The 16,313-nt window shown below is 29.5% G+C and overlaps 2 protein-coding genes across 6 annotated transcripts; both read right to left on the reverse strand.

The window, feature by feature from the left end:
* Nucleotides 1-597: 597 nt before the first annotated feature.
* Nucleotides 598-1,946, reverse strand: LOC101252233 (uncharacterized). Of its 3 annotated transcripts, none has more exons than XM_010329119.4 (3): nt 1,787-1,946; nt 1,632-1,716; nt 598-1,531 (listed from the first exon to the last, which is right to left on the reverse strand). In XM_010329119.4, the coding sequence occupies exons 1-3, from the start codon at nt 1,879-1,881 to the stop codon at nt 728-730; spliced, it is 984 nt and encodes a 327-aa protein (XP_010327421.1). In that variant the 5' UTR covers nt 1,882-1,946; the 3' UTR covers nt 598-727. The 3 variants fall into 3 exon arrangements, with proteins under 3 accessions (XP_010327421.1, XP_069146487.1, XP_069146486.1); XM_069290386.1 differs by having other exon boundaries at nt 1,632-1,713; nt 1,787-1,944; XM_069290385.1 differs by having other exon boundaries at nt 1,632-1,719; nt 1,787-1,944.
* A 2,338-nt stretch (nt 1,947-4,284) lies between these two features.
* Nucleotides 4,285-6,083, reverse strand: LOC101252534 (X-intrinsic protein XIP1.3). Of its 3 annotated transcripts, none has more exons than NM_001305562.1 (3): nt 6,004-6,083; nt 5,375-5,450; nt 4,285-5,281 (listed from the first exon to the last, which is right to left on the reverse strand). In NM_001305562.1, the coding sequence occupies exons 1-3, from the start codon at nt 6,030-6,032 to the stop codon at nt 4,478-4,480; spliced, it is 909 nt and encodes a 302-aa protein (NP_001292491.1). In that variant the 5' UTR covers nt 6,033-6,083; the 3' UTR covers nt 4,285-4,477. The 3 variants fall into 3 exon arrangements, with proteins under 3 accessions (NP_001292491.1, XP_069145767.1, XP_069145768.1); XM_069289666.1 differs by lacking the exon at nt 6,004-6,083 and adding an exon at nt 5,601-5,791; XM_069289667.1 differs by lacking the exon at nt 6,004-6,083 and adding an exon at nt 5,636-5,759 and having other exon boundaries at nt 4,347-5,281; nt 5,375-5,444.
* Nucleotides 6,084-16,313: the final 10,230 nt, after the last annotated feature.

A 16,313-nucleotide genomic window follows, 5' to 3' on the forward strand; every position in this document is an offset into this window, starting at 1 on the left:
AAGAAAGAAAGTTACGTCTACGTATATATAGGGATCTCTTAGCCAATTTTTATTCATTTTGTTGAATATGCACTCAAAATTGTCATACAGTTAAAATAGGTTATTACTGCGTTGTTGAGAATTGAAGATTAAGACGCCTTTTCCCATTTTACATCAATTAACAATTAATTAGTCAATTAGCCGAATAACTTGAATATGTAAATGAAAACTGATAATTTAGTTTCTTCATTAACTAATAGTATTAATTTTTTTCTATAAAAAATGACAGAAATCTCACCTTTTAAGTTCTTTTTTTACCATTATTCCCTATTAGTTTTACAAATCCCCAAAATTTCTCATTTTCACGCATCAAATTAATGTATCAGAGCATCAAATTAATGTATCTCGCGCATCAAATTAGTGTATCATGTATAAAATATATATCAGATTAGTGTATCATGTATAAAATGTAATGTATCTTACTTAATCATTAATGTATCATCGCTTATATTATTGTATCAGTTTGAGGAATTTCTGTGATTATAACTTATAAATAACAAATGATAATAAGTATTTGATTTCTGTTCTTTGCCCTATGGCAGAAAGAGAAAGAGAAAATTTATTGAAACGTAATTTGATAAAATTAAATTTTCATAAATTACATCGAGTGGATACTGGCTAGGCCCATTATTGAGTCCGGGCTATAAAGCTAATACAACACCATAGGCCCATTATTGCATTTGGGCCTTTATACATTCGATCCAACCAAAGCCTTAACAACTCCAACAAAATCATGCTTGTATCCATATTCTGCATTGAAATGCTTTGTTGGAATGATTTTTGTGTATACATAGAAGGCTACACAACCAATAATAGGCCCAACCCAAAAGATCCAATGTCCATCCCAAAGGTGACCTCCTCTAACGATAGCGGGCCCGAAACACCTAGCTGGGTTCATCCCTGCCCCAGCGTAGCCCTTTTTGGCGGTGACCGTGGTCGAGATAAACACTAGAAGACCTAACACTACACCAACAATCGACAAGACAGTTACATGGCCAAGAGCCTTAGCTTGTCTATGATCATAAGCCATCCAAATTGAAGCAAAGAGAAAAACAAATGTACAAAATATCTCTAGCCATAATGCTTGGGCCGTCTCTAGGCCCACACTAATGGGCCCATTTGGGCCTGGTGCAATTATTGTGATAGTGCATCCACCAAGTGAGAAAGTGTCTTCAATTGATGAACTAACAACTGCTTTGAGAGCTAGTGCACCTAAAATTGCACCAAGACATTGTGCCATTATGTAAATGATGGCTCTTGACATGGATATAATTCCGACGAGCGCGGCTGAGAAGGAAATAACAGGATTGATGTGGCCTCCAGACACTGGAACAACCGCCAAGAGTAGGATTGTGATTATGACTGCTGCGAGAATTGACAAAATCAAATTTGGCATTTTAATGTCACTTTCTAAGGTAGAGATTACTATTGTATCCAACATGAAAACAAGAACCGCTGTGCCTAAGAGTTCTCCAATTGACGCTCTCCATACCTATATAAGAAAAAAGAAATGTTTAATTTATATGTAATGAAGAAGATCGATTTATTTATTCTAAAGGCAATTAGTGATGAAATCAAAATGTAATACTAACATCCAAAGAAAAGAAGTCAGAAACGCCCAGCCTTTCAGAGAACGAGAGAAAATTTAACTTCTTTCCCTCATCATCAATAGTACTCCTGCTAAATACATAATTAATTAAGACAAAATAAAGGAAAAATGATATAAGAAGAAATTAATTTGACGCACCTTTTTGGTGTAGAAGAGCAAGGTTGAACTTTATTAGTTCCACAAGAAAACTGATTTTCTTCATCACCAAAAACAGCGTTATTATTGGAACCCATATTTTGGGAGAAAAACAAAGTTAGTTGCAAGTATTTAGCTTAAGCTTTTTAATTATTTTCCTTGAAATTCTGTGCATGGATATGGGGTTATAAATACTACACTCTCCAACCTCCAATGTATTATAATATAAGAAAATTATGTCTACGTGTATATAGCAACAAAGAAGATCTCTTGGTCAATTTTATCAGAGGCTTCATTTTATTATTAATTAATTTTGTTAATTTGTTCTAAAATATGGTATTTCTACTAGTACATGTAGGAGTGTGGTAGATCCTAATTAAATAGTAGGCCTTTTATGATTCACTAAATAATTTTAGTAACGTATTATTATTGAAAGTTATTCGCACCACATGAAACTTATTCGAGAAGATTTTAGTTATGGTACTTCTTATAAATAGTTGGTTCAAAAATAATTATTGCGACAGAAAAAAATTTAGAGATAGAAATGATTCAGCTTTATTTATCTTTATTCAATAAATGTGGTAAAAAAGGATTTTTTTTATGGTTTTCTTTTTGTAGAGTCCAATAATAAAATGAATTTTGATTAATATGTAAGGATATTTTTTTTAATCATATTGAGATGAAAAATATTGCATTTTATAGAATTTTTTAAAAATAATTTTTAAGTATCTAAATTTTAATTTTAGAATATCGAATTAATCTAATATAATTTGATTTAAAAAAATTTCTGACTCTCAAAAAGCGAAATGTGAGAAATGTTTTTGAAGAATGGAGTATTAAATTAAAATGAAATAGTAAATAAGGATAATTTAATTAAATTACACTATAAATTAATACTCCCTCTGTTCTATATTAACTGAATTTGTGAGGTAATGCATACTCATTAAGAATAACATGCAAAATCATAATTTAAATCATTTTTTTCGTTATTATCGTTTGTAAAATCATAGATATAGCTTCTTAAATTGTGCAATTTATCTCCTTAAAATATAAATTCTCATTAAATAAAAGAGTAAATATGAAAAATATTTCAAATTCACCTTAAACTTTAAACAGTTTAATTTTTTAAAACAATAAAAAAATCGTTAATATAAAATAAGAAAAAGATATCAAATCTTTTCACATAAATTAAGACGGAAAAAATTTCATTTAACTCTCTTTCAAAACAGTCTATTTTTTTTTTAAAAAAAAAATCAAAGTATTTGGAAACTAAGTAATATGGAAAGACAATTGATGTGGGGGAGTAGAGGAATGATTTTTTAAAACAAATACACCAAATGTTAAAAAATGTAAATCAAATATTATCCAATAATAGAGAATATGGGAGATCAAATATCTTATTTTGACAGAGTGTTGTTGTTATCAATATTTCCCTATTTGTAAGTATCAACCATGAGACCTGGGATTTGCATGGCTGTCACCATGATCCATGGTTTTTAACTAATGAAAACAAAGCCATGCTAGTATTTAATTTTTTACACCTCTAAAGAAAATATTTTCTTAATTCTTCTTGATTTTTGTGTTGCATACTTTCGCATTAATTCATGCACCAAACAAATTATGATGATATAATATATCATTATATACTTCCTTCGTTCAATTTAGGTGATGACGGTTAAATAGTGGATATAAGATTTAAGAATTAAAAGAAAATATTGAACATGTCAAAAGTTATAAATATTTACTTAAAGAAAAAAGGTCTTAATATTTGTAATGTACTTTTAAAAAAGGTTATATTTATCTTTCGTAATACTTTTTTAATATATTTATTTTTATCATAATTTTAGATACATATTTATTGTTTTTAAGTGTTAAGTCTAACTATTCCACTTTTATCATTTTATGTGGTGTCTACACAAATATTATTTTATCACAACTAAAATTTACTTTCTATTTAATATTTTACTCAATCATATTATGAAAAGCTATATATATAGGATAAGAAAAGAGGTGATATGATACTTGATTATTCGAGAATAAATGTATGTTCAAAGTTGAATGACAGGGATAAATATATTAGAAAAATACAACAAAAATAACTATTAACTCTTTTGCAAGAGTATAAAGGAAAAATATAATCCTTGTTTGTCTATATATAAGAGATTAATTTGACCGTCCTTTTCCTGTTCAATATTTCCTATCAATTCACAATTAATTCATCAATTAGACAATCAAAACTTTGGATATGTAAATGACAAATGATACTTTAATATAGTTTCTTTATTAACTAATACTCCTTTTATTACTGTTTGTCATAGTTTCTATTTTTAGAGGCTTCTCCGATTGAGAAAACCCCGACAATTACTTTTATAGTAGCTGCGAGCCTAAGATCAAAATTTAACTTTGAAAGTTAGTTAAATTGAGTTTCAAAAAGCATAACATACAAATAAAAATCGACGGAGGGAGTACTAATTAATTTCTTAATCTATAATATAATAATAGAAAGAGAAACTTATTGAAACATTGATAAGTTTAAGAGTAAATTACATCAAGTTGAAGGGAAGTGGGTAGGGACAATATGATCTGATATTCTATTACTAAGGCTAGGCCCATTACACATTAGTTATTGTTGGCCCATAATAAAGAAATCCAAAACTAAATACATCAAATAGGCCCATTATTGATTATGGGCCTTTATACATTGGACCCAAACAAAGCCTTGACAACTCCAACAAAATCATGTTTGTATCCATATTCTGCATTGAAATGTTCTGCTGGAATAATCTTTGTGTATACATAGAAGGCTACACAACCAATAGTTGGTCCAACCCAAAATATCCAATGTCCATCCCAAAGGTGACCTCCTCTAACAAGTGCGGGCCCCAAACACCTCGCCGGGTTCATCCCCGCCCCACCGTAGCCTCTTTTAGCGGTGATTGTGGTTGAGATAAACACTAGAAGGCCTAACACCAAACCAACAATGGACAAGACAGTGACAAGGCCAAGAGCCTTAGCTTGTCTATGATCATAAGCCATCCAAATTGAAGCAAAGAGAAAAACAAATGTACAAAATATCTCTAGCCATAAGGCTTGGGCCATCTCTAGGCCCACAATAACGGGCCCATTTGGGCCTGATGCAATTATTGTGATAGTGCAACCACCAAGTGAGAAAGTATCTTCAATTGATGAACTAACCACTGCTCTGAGAGCTAGTGCACCTAAAATTGCACCAACACATTGTGCCATTATGTAAATTATGGCTCTTGACATGGATATAATTCCGACGAGCGCGGCCGAGAAGGAGATAATCGGATTGATATGGCCTCCTGACACCGGAACAACAGCCAGAAGTAGAATTGTGATCACAATTGCAATGAGAATTGACATGATCAAATTTGGCATTTTCGTATCACTTTCTAAAGTGGAAATCACTATAGTATCCAACATGAAAACAAGAACCGCTGAGCCTATGAGTTCTCCCATTGACGCTCGCCATACCTATATAACAAAAAAATAATAATTATGCTATGATAATAATTGATTTATTTATTCTCAAGGTAATTAGTGATAAAATCAAAATATATTACTAACATCTAAACAAAAAAAGCCAGGAACGCCCAGTATTGAAAGAAAATTTGGCTTCTTTCCATCGTCATCAATATTATTCCTGCCAATTGTGAAATTAATTAATTTAGACAAACTAAAACTTGAACTTTCTCACATTAACACTCACCTAATTTTTATTATCTCAAAAAGTCACCATATCAAAACTTTTCAACAAAAAATTTGACTTTGTGAGATAACAAATATTGGTTACCTGACCATCTAATAAAACAACAAATCAAAGAGATTATTAAATTGACAAATTTTGTTGATGTAGAAGAGCAAGGTTGAACTCTATTAGTCCCACCAAGAAGCTGGTTTTCCTCATCACCAAAAACAACTTTATTCTTGGAAGCCATGTGTGAGAAAACTAAGATAGTTCATCCTAGTATTTAACTTAAGGTTATATAATAAAGTTTTGTTTACGTGTATATATCAAGCAAAAGAAATCTATTGGCCAATTTTATTGGAGGAGTCAATTTCTTATTATTATTATTATTTTTTTTAAAAAAAATATCTGTTATGAATAATTTAAGAATAGTAAGCTCTACTTTTTCATTCTCTTTACTATTTACGAGTCATTAGAATATATAAAAGTACTAACAAGTTATACACACAATTTAAATCTTTGGGTGTTGGAGAACATGCTTCGAGTGTGATTAATTGATTTTGATACTCGATGGGATCAATATAGAATGGATTCTCTTATAAATTGTTCGACCACACAACTTATACACAACTAAAAAAAGGCCAAAAAGAGACCTAGAAAAGAGATCTCGTGAGGTCTCTTTTCGGGAAAAAGAAACCGAAAAAGAGACCTCAACGTTAGGTCAGTAAAATGCAGGTCACTTTTTTACAGACACCTCATGAGGTCGCCAAACGGAGACCTCACGAGGTCACCAACAAATTATCTGATTTTTTACAAAAAAGAGACCTCATGAGGTCACTATTGTATTATTTAATTTAATTTTATATTTTTTATATAGAAACCTCATGAGGTCACAATTTTATTATATTATTTAATTTTATATTTTAATAAATAGACCCCATTAGGTCGCTAAGATATTATTTAATTTAATTTTATATTATTTTAAAGTAGAGACCTCATGAGGTCTCTGTTCTGCATTTATTTTTGGAGATCTCGTGAGGTCTCCATAATGAAATTTACGGAAAATATAATGCAGAAAAGAGACCTCATGAGGTCTCTTTTCTGCATTTATAAAATATAAAATATTAATTAGAGACCTGGTGAGATCTCTATTATGAAGTAGCTGAAAAAATTAATACAAAAGGGAGACCTCATGAGGTCTCTTTTCAATATGCATTACATCAAGATTATGTCGAAGAAGATTGTCCTTCCAATACGGTAACTCCCAGAATATGCTTTGTTTTGTCCAGTTATGTGCAACACCATATCCATCAAATTTATAGGGTTGTTCTTTTGCGACCTTTGAAAAGTTTTGAACTCTCTCCCAAACTTGTTCTCCAGTTAAGATTGGAGGAAGATAACCTTGTTCAACAGAATTCTTTCTGAATGCATTTTTCAAACACCTAAACTCATGATCCATTGGCAAGAACTGTCGATGACAGTCAAACCAAGAATTTTTACGACCATGTTTCAAAGTGAATGATTTAGTATTTTCCATACAATAAGGACAAGCTAACTTTCCCGCTGTCATCCACCCTGACAACATTCCATATGCTGGAAAATCATTAATAGTCCACATTAAGGCAGCCCGCAAATTAAAATTCGGCTTAAGAGACACATCGAATGTTTCAACCCCTTGAACCCACAATTGTTTCAACTCATCAATCAAAGGTTGCAAGTATACATCAATCAATACTTTTGGATTCCGAGGGCCAGGAATGACACAATTGAGAAATATATATGGACTGGTCATACACATCTCGGGTGGAAGATTATATGGTGTTACAAATACAGGTCAATAAGAATATGGTGCAGCAGAAACAGAATGTGGCGTGAATCCATTTGAACATAAATCCAATCTAATGTTACGTGGTTCAGCTGCAAATTGTGGATATGTTCTTTCAAAATGCTTCCAAGCCTCTCCATCGGATGGATGACACATAACTCCAGGTGGTCTTCTATGTTCATGGTGCCATCTCATATGAGGAGCAGATCTATTAGACGCATACAACCTCTTTAACCTTGGTATAAGAGGTAAGTAATGCATTGCCTTAATAGGAACTTTCTTCCCACTAGCTGTCTGTTTATAATGACATTTTCCACAAAACTTACACGATTCTAGATCAATATCATCCTTATAGTATAACATGCAACCATTTTCACAACAATGAATTCTCATCGGTGACATTCCTAACTTTGATATCAACCTCTTTGCCTTATAGAAATTATCAGGTATCTCTAGATTTGGGTCAACTAAATCATGAATAAGGTCAATCACAGAGTCCATTGCCCCTTGAGAAACATTCCAATCTGATTTGATACTTAATAATCTAACCGCAATAGACAACTGTGAATGTGGACTCCCCTCATATAAAGGCCGACTAGCAGATTCCAATTGTTCAAAGAAAATTTTACATTCAACATTAGGAGCTTCTTCACCTTTAGCAAAATCAAAATCAGAATGCACACCAAAAGCATCTTGAACCATGTCATCAATTCTATAATTTTGTGCATTAGAATTTACATTGCTACTACTTTCACCAGGAACATAATGTTGGAATACATCAAAGTTATTATCAATTTCTCCATGACTAGTCCACACAGTGTATTCTTTTTTAAACCCATTTCGATAGATATGAAGCTCAACAACATCTGGTTTTTCATAATTCAAACATTGACATTAATTACAAGGACACTTAATCATACCACTAAGTTGAAAAGGATCTAATGTCTTTGCATACTCCACAAAACCAATGACACCTTCTACAAATTCAGGTCTTAGCCCCATTCGACCAAAATTAGTCATATTATACATCCAATTACGATCCATCTACATAAGAATCATAAATTAAATTTGTCAAGCACTAACACAATAGTTACAAATTTAACTTATTAACCAACTTAACAAATTTCTAAGTCTAATTAGTCTAGTTTTAACTAAATTCTAATACTATAGTAACAAGTTTAACTTATTAAATAGGGATAATACCCAATTACCCCCCTAGCCTATACCCAAAATCCCTGCGACACACCTTATCTTTGATGAGGTCCTATTACCCCCTCCAACTTTTTTTAAGTAATTAATTACCACTTTCGTGCCTACGTGGCAATAATAATCTGAAAGGTCGATGTGTTTGTTCAACACGCGCCGGAACCCACTTTTTCAGCTTTCGAAAAAGTAACTTTTACACTTCCCAAGTTTGAAAAGCTGGCGTTTTATGTTTTCCAAATTAATTTTACCAAAAAAAAATAAGTAACAAGGAAAGAAAGAGGGAAAGTGCTGCATGGGTGGATCAATTTCAAAGGTTAGAAATTTGATTTCCAACTGAAATTTGATTTTCGATGTTGGATTTTGATAGTTAATTTTCGATGTTGGATTTTGATAGTTAATAATGGATGGAGCTTCTTCAAAAATGAAGAACCATGAAAATGAGATTATTTTTTCAAAAATGAAGAAGAACTGCTTTTGAGAGAAACAATAAAAAAAAATTTCAAATTGCTTTGACACGTGGCTAACTTTTATTGGTCATTGTTAACCAAAATCTGCACTCACACGCCCTACATGAGTGAAATCACGATTATTGTCACGTAGGCACGAAAGTGGTAATTAATTACTTAAAGAAAAGTTGGAGGGGGTAATAGGACCTCAACAAAGATAAGGTGTGTCGCAGGGATTTTGGGTATAGGCTAGGGGGATAATTGAGTATTATCCCTATTAACTAACTTAACAAATTTCTAAGTTTAATTAGTTTAGTTTAACTTAATACTAACACGATAGTTACAAACTTAACAAATAATTATTTATAAAATTTAAAGCCAAGTGTCAACACTAGATGGACACAAAATTGATTTTCAAAAGAAAATCAATTTTGTCATCAATAGGATCAACTAGTGTTGGTACTTATGCTTAACAAATAATTATTTCTAAAATTTGAAGCTAAGTGTCAACACTAGATGGACACAAATTGATTTTCAAAAGAAAATCAATTTTGTCATCAATAGGATCAACTAGTGTTGGTACTTATGCTTAACAAATAATTATTTCTAAAATTTAAAGCTAAGTGTCAACACTAGATGGACACAAATTGATTTTAAAAAAAAAATCAATTTTGTCATCAATAGGATCAACTAGTGTTGGTACTTATGCTTAACAAATAATTATTTCTAAAATTTAAAGCTAAGTATCAATACTAGATGGACACAAATTGATTTTCAAAAGAAAATCAATTTTGTCATCAATATGATCAACTAGTGTTAGTACTTATGCTTAACAAATAATTATTTCTAAAATTTAAAGCTAAGAGTCAACACTAGAAGGACACAAAATTGATTTTCAAAAGAAAATCAATTTTGTCATCAATAGGATCAACTAGTGTTGGTACTTATGCTTAACAAATAATTATTTCTAAAATTTAAAGCTAAGTGTCAACACTAGATGGACACAAATTGATTTTCAAAAGAAAATCAATTTTGTCATCAATAGGATCAACTAGTGTTGGTTCTTAAGCTTAACAAATAATTATTTCTAAATTTAAAGCTAAGTGTCAACACTAGATGGACACAAATTGATTTCAAAGAAAATCAATTTTGTCATCAATAGGATCAACTAGTGTTGGTACTTATGCTTAAACAAATAATTTTGTGATATTTGGTTCTCATGTGTAGTATATTATGACTTATAATTATGTAGATTAATGTTAGGGATTGGGGAATTGTTGTTGATTCATGTTCACATCTCTATAATATGTATATCATTCTACATCTAACTATTATTATATGTATATGATTAGACATCTCATAATGTTTATCTAATTTAGAGTAAATGAGTCATCCCAACTCTTATTAATTGAAAAAAATAATAATTTTTACTTCACAAGTTCCCAATATTGCTTTGATGAAAAAAGAGATGTTAAAGAGTAAAAATCACATATTTTAAATTCATAGCAACATAAGTATATGTGCAAAGTGACAATATTACAATGAGATATAAATATATAATAATACAATCAAATGAACCTCAAACACCTCATCTCAATGATCTAACACATTTATTTTCAATGACCAAAAATAAATAAATTTACCTGGAGATGGAGGTGCTGCTGCTGAGGCGACTGCAACTGGCGGTGGAGAGCTGGCGATGAGCGAGAGGGTCGACAGAGAGCGATGAGCGAGAGGGTCTACAGAGAGAGAGAAAAAGAGAGAGGCGGTCAACGATGAGAAAGAGAGAGGCGGTCGACGAGGTCAGTGAGAAAGAGAGAGAGGCACGCGGTCGACCAAAAAAATTAAGAGAGAGGGAAGAAAGAGCTATTTTAATTTTCGCTAGGTTTTTGGTTTTGTTTAAGAGACCTCATGAGGTCTCGAACTTTTTAAATATTCAATTAAATTAAATTATTATTTTTAATTTAAAAAGTATAGACCTCATGAGGTCTCTACTTGTTAAATTAAAAATAATAATTTAATTTAATTGAATAGTTAAAAAATTAGAGACTGAGGTCTCCAATTTTATGAGAATCAGATTAAAAATTTAAAATTTTTAAATAAGTCAGGTAAAAAAAAATTATTCATTAAATTGACCTCACGAGATCTCTCCTACATTAAAAAAAAATTAAAAGATATTAATTTAAATAGCGACCTCATGAGGTCTTTTATTATTGACCTATTTTTGAGTCTCCATTTCTAGGTCTCTTTTTGGCCTTTTTTTAGTAGTGTTATTTTCTTGTTTTAAGTTTTACTAATACAAGTTTATTTCTTGATTTTATAAAATTATATCGTATCCAAGTTAAACAACCATCATGATTCATGTGGTAAGTCCAGTCCAATTTACATCGCTATATACTAATCTCTATTTCTTTAATTACTTGTCTATTTTAATAAATCATAAAATAACAATAAAAAATTTACCTATTTATCTTCAATTAATTACTTTAAAAAAAATAGAACTTTTTCAAAATCTTAAGTTTTTAATTCATTCACTTCATAATTAATAAGGGTAAAATAATAAATTCAATGTCATCAATTGTTTTATTAATAGGTGAGTCAGTTTAAAAGTGAACAAATAATTAAGGGAAAAGGCATAGATTCCACCTTAAACTTGTACCGAAAAGTCAGTTACACGCTTGAACTATATTACGACCTATTACACAGCTTTATTATTTAAAAGTAAATTTATTTAATCCAAAAGCTGACATGAAAAAATAATAATAATTAAAAAAAGTGTGTGTATGTGTGTGTATATATATACATCTTCTTCTGCATACCTCACCATCCTCGTCTTCTTCACACTCCATTAAACTTAAAATAAACTAATAACAAGAAGCAATAAAGAAACAAATTACTTCAAATAGGAGTAAAATTTTGAGAGGTTTCAATTGTTGAAGCTTCGACGGACATTTTGAGTGAATTGGGTGACCGATTGAAAATGGGAAGAAAATTATTTTTCTATTATCTTGATTTTTTAGAAACCTCCATGAAAAACATGGAAAAAGAACAAAGAATGTATGTCCAGATCTGAAAAATATTTACAACTACAAGCCGCAACAAATAACAGTGGAAGCTCATTTTTCATATGAAAGAAATTGAAGCAACCTTCTTGTGAGTACATTTTGGAATGGAAGAAATCTTCAACTTCGACTAAACTCCAAATTTAGGGTAACTTTTTTTATGGTCATTCCTAAAAGTTTCTTTTTTACCATTTTGATATGAAGAAGACATAATTATTAGAGAACTTTAATAATGGATTAGAAATTAATTGGTGTAAAATATAATTAATAAAATAAAACATAAGTAATAAAGAAAAGAAAAGAAAAAAGATTTAGAAAAATACAAATTCTAACGTACACTAATGTGGCAGCGAGTGTAATACATTGCATACTCTAGAGTAGTGTTGCACACATCAAGATAGTATTAAATTCACTTTGAAGTAGTTAAATGTGTAATAATCATTATGATAGTTAGAGTGTGTAACTAACTTTTCAATATAAGTTTAAAAAGAAATTCATGCCTTTTCCCAATAATTAAGAACATAATTTCCAATAATTAAAAACAGAATGAGTATTAAATCTTTAATTTTCTAAAAAAATAATAAGAAGAACTGAACCACTGGCTCTTCCAATGGAGCTTGCTAACAAGTTAAAGCCATAATTTTTTCATCATAATTAGTTAACTCGATTTAGAATTACATGAAGTATTGACCTCTTTCATATTTAAGAGACTAGATTTATTTAACATTTTCTCAAGTTATGAGATTAATCAATGTCACTATTTCTTTAGTCTTGATGCTTAATATGATATCAGCTAGTCCAAGATCTTTCGTTAAAATAAAAGATCTTTTCAATTTTTTTACGATATGTGCATAATTCTTGCTATTTTTTTGTTTCAAATTATCGAATCGTTGAGATATTTTTTATTTTTCAAATTAATTTAATTGTGTACTTTTCTAGATTACTTTTAGATATTAGTGTCAAAAACACAACTAAATTCTTTTTTTTTTAAGTTTCATATCTAAACTATTGAAAGTATGAATTTCATACTTAAACTATCACTTTTTAGTTTGAGAAATACCTCAGTGGTGTGCTAGTGCACTCTCTCTTTTATATGAAAAATCATTGACACGTGACAGACATTCTACATAGATAAAATATTTTATCTAGATAAGTGGGATGGGTAGAATTATATTTTTAAGAAAAAATAATATCTAAATTAGTATTGATGAGGGAGAGGAGATGAAGTAAAAAATGAATTAGTTTTATAAAAGAAATTTAAACAAAATAAAAAACTTTAAAAAATGGTGTGGGGTAAGACAAATAGTTTACATTTTATTTTATAAAGAAAATATTATTTTTTTATAATAATTTTTTAATTTTTAATTTTAACTAATACTAATAATTTATTTATTTTTTGTTAAAGTTGAATATTTTGTTCATATGGAGTGTGATGTGAAAATTCTTTAAAATAAAAGGGAGAGAGTGTGTATTACATATACACTGATGAGAGTGGTATAAAAGAGAGATGTGTGTTTCTCAAACTAAAAAGTGATAGTTTAGGAATGAAACTCAAACTTTCAATAGTTTAGGTATGAAACTAAAAAAAAAAGGGGGTATAATTTAGGTGTGTTTTTGACACTTATCTCTTACTTTTAAAATGTTTTTTCAATTTTATTTTTCATTAATTAGTATTTTATTAGTTGTGAATTAATATTTAGTTATTTTATTAGAAAATTTGACAATAATTAATTTCGATAAAAATTGAAAATTATACCTTAGTTATATTTTAATCTTCTTTCTTTAAAAAGTGTAAAAAGTCTCAATAATTCGATTAATTTGAAATGTAGAGTGTATCATTATATCAATAAACTATGTCAAATTTATGTTCTCCAAATATATATTAGCTAATGCGAAGTCTGCAATTAATTTCTAATCTTAAGCAACAAGCCTCCCACATTTTGGATGTTTAGAAGCTTATTCCATCATATATGAAAACTCAAATCACATTTAAGTAAATGCACAAAATTATAGGCTTCTTACAACATCAAACTCACAAGATGTATTGACCTTTGAACGGTAACAAATATTCTCTCTATTCACTTTTATTTATCAGTTATTTCTAGAATAAATTTTTATTTTTACTTGTTATTTTTGACATATCAAGAAAAGATAATTTTTTTTTCTTCGTAATGATGATGAAGATTTTATAATATGAGCAACGAAATAGAACTAATGACTTAAAACACTTCCCAAAAATGATATTTGCTTCTTCTCCTTTTCGAGATTGCTATAGGATTGCACGTAAATAGGTTAAGTGGATGTGACAAGCCTATAAATTTCTGCACTAAGCAAATAATGAAGAAATCCCATTAAAAAGCAAGAACTAGAACTTGATCTTTTTGAAGAAGAAAGAAATTCTTTGTATAATGTGTTGTATTAGCATTTTAATTTTAATATCATAATATGCAAAAGTGTTGAATGTTCAACAGCTTGTGACATTGCTACCGTTGGTGCATTACTTGTCCATCGATGCTCATAAACATTTTCGCCTCAACCTTAGAAGAGATTTATTTTTTCATTTTCATTTTCATTTTCAATTGTAATCTTATATTTTTTGTTATTTAGTAAGTTTTTCACTAACATAATATTATAAGGAAGAATATTATGTTAAAAATTACAGTGAAATCTGCCTTCGTCTGATTTCAATAAAATTTGAGGCAATCAAATTAAAAATGAACAAACAAACGCTTTAAATTAAAATACACCAACTAAAGAGTAAACAAACTTTTTTTTAAAAGACACATTTTCAATCAAAATACTTATATTATTTATTTAATCTTAATCTAATCAAAATTTCAATAAATTTAACAGTGAATTTTGTCCTTAATGAAATGTACTACTAATTAATTTTGATGAACAAAATTTTCATAATAATATTATTAAGCTCGAGAGTTCGTTTACTTAGGGCCCATTTGGCCATGCGATATCATGATATGAAATCATGATGAGGAATTATAAAATAAAATTGAAGTTTTGTTTGGACATGCGATATGGAATTTTTGTATTGTATATTTTCTCATAAACATAAAAATCTTCATAAGTTGTAAAACTATTATAATAACCTGATTGTTTATTCATCATATCAAATTAAAAAATTATAAAATCGCATAATAAATTATTACAAAGGTATTTGTTCTCCACTTAAGTAATTGTTTTATCTATTTTTAATTTAATAAAAAATTGAACATAAATTGTAGTGTACTAACTTTTAATATAATTCTCCCACATAGTACCTCAAGTTGAATTTGCATTTCTCGATCATGTGACGGAAAAGACGAACCAACATTGTTACTTTAAGTCATTTGTTGGTCAATATCATCCGCAACTATATTTTCATGTTTATAGACCATAAATATTTTATCACTTTAACAAGCGGTTGGTGTGAGTTAAAGTGATTATATATTGGTGAGAATAATATATTTTATGCCGCTGAGAATAATAAATTTTAAAAAGTAATGATGTGATTATAAATTTTATGCACATGTGAAATAAAAGGTAAGTAGATATAAATGTAGGGTTGTTTTAACAAAATATAAACTTGTGGATCAATTTTTGTATTAAAATATCTCAAATCATGATATGGAATCACCATGAAATTTCATATCATGCTTTTAGAAGAATATGGAATCACATCTCATGATATAAAATCATGAGATGAAATCAGTGTGAAATTGCATGTCCAAACATTGATTTATCTCATAATATCGTATCGTGATATTGTTGGAAAAACGCAAACAAGCTCAAAAGAATATATGGTAAAAGTAATGAAAATATAATGGGAAAATAATGATACCAAGAATTTTACGTGGAAACCCTTCTGAATAAAAAAAAAACCACGGGTCAAGAGGAGCAATTGATATTACTATATTAAGGAATTTTACACTGTGTAGTCACGAATACAACACTCAAAGTGACTACTACACAATCAAAAGGAACAACACTCTTTTGGTTTCCGTCTTACTAAAATATCGCTCACACTCTATTTTTCTTCACAGACTATTTACTTGTATAGTCTTTGGAATACCTCACTTTGCTCTCAAAATGATTTCTCTCTCTAACTTGGTGTGTTCTACAAATGAGCAAGAATGCTCTATTTATAGAAGGATAAAACCATGCTTATGTCACTAATGACATATGTAAACATAGCAAAGTCAAGAATGGTTGCAAATCTTACCAATTTGCCAACTACCAAATCTTTTATTTTCAACTCCAATTACTATTCCTTTTTAACAATTGC

Source organism: Solanum lycopersicum, chromosome 10 (genome assembly GCF_036512215.1).
Source record: "Solanum lycopersicum chromosome 10, SLM_r2.1".
Lineage (NCBI taxonomy): Eukaryota > Viridiplantae > Streptophyta > Magnoliopsida > Solanales > Solanaceae > Solanum > Solanum lycopersicum.

Coding starts and splice junctions, on each gene's coding strand:
- LOC101252233 (XM_069290385.1), bottom strand. CDS start 1,881: ATGGGTTCCAATAATAACGCTGTTTTTGGTGATGAAGAAAATCAGTTT. Junction 1,720..1,786: donor TGCTCTTCTACACCAAAAAG/GTGCGTCAAATT, acceptor TTATGTATTTAG/CAGGAGTACTATTGATGATG. Junction 1,532..1,631: donor CTGACTTCTTTTCTTTGGAT/GTTAGTATTACA, acceptor TTTCTTATATAG/GTATGGAGAGCGTCAATTGG.
- LOC101252534 (XM_069289667.1), bottom strand. CDS start 5,745: ATGGCTTCCAAGAATAAAGTTGTTTTTGGTGATGAGGAAAACCAGCTT. Junction 5,445..5,635: donor ACAAAATTTGTCAATTTAAT/AATCTCTTTGAT, acceptor TGGCAGGAATAA/TATTGATGACGATGGAAAGA. Junction 5,282..5,374: donor CTGGCTTTTTTTGTTTAGAT/GTTAGTAATATA, acceptor TTTGTTATATAG/GTATGGCGAGCGTCAATGGG.